Source organism: Populus trichocarpa, chromosome 1 (assembly GCF_000002775.5).
Source record: "Populus trichocarpa isolate Nisqually-1 chromosome 1, P.trichocarpa_v4.1, whole genome shotgun sequence".
Lineage (NCBI taxonomy): Eukaryota > Viridiplantae > Streptophyta > Magnoliopsida > Malpighiales > Salicaceae > Populus > Populus trichocarpa.
Window position 1 is genome coordinate 10,762,233 of NC_037285.2, and position 480 is coordinate 10,762,712.

At 47.7% G+C, this 480-nt stretch overlaps 1 protein-coding gene across 1 annotated transcript; it reads right to left on the bottom strand.

Annotated features, from left to right (window-relative positions):
• On the bottom strand, nt 1–480 carry LOC18094077 (uncharacterized). Its single transcript, XM_006368241.2, has one exon. It carries the CDS (start codon nt 478–480, stop codon nt 1–3), a length of 480 nt encoding a protein of 159 aa, XP_006368303.1.

Consider the following 480-nt stretch of genomic DNA (forward strand, 5'->3'; position numbering starts at 1 on the left):
TCATGTGATCAACAACCCCTCCTTGTCGAAATCAATAGATGACTTACGAGAAGGCGGGAGGGAGTACCTGGATGAGAAGTTCCTGTCCATAAGATCATCATCCTCGGGACGTCGTCTTGAACCCTGGTCGAAGTTAAGGGCATAACTCGAAGGATCATACTGAAATCTCCCGTATTGAGTGCCACCGCCTGGCTTCTTATTAAACCTCCGCAGAAATGTTTTCCATCTGGGGCCTGCAAGTAGTTCTGAGCAATCCCGGATTCTCATCCATCCCCGAAACCACCATGATTCTGGGCTCGTTGTGCGGTCTACAGGCTTGATTCTTTGCCAAAATCCTGGTCCAGCAGTACCACTGGATGACGGTACTGGATCTGTGGTTAAACATGGTATCCAACAGCACCTTCTTTTGGCAAAAGCGAGATCATGGATATCATCATTATTATCATAAGAAGGGGAGATATCTGGGGTCTGAGAGGACAT

Excerpts from the sequence above, each read along its gene's own strand:
- LOC18094077 (XM_006368241.2), bottom strand. The coding sequence starts at position 480 with ATGTCCTCTCAGACCCCAGATATCTCCCCTTCTTATGATAATAATGAT.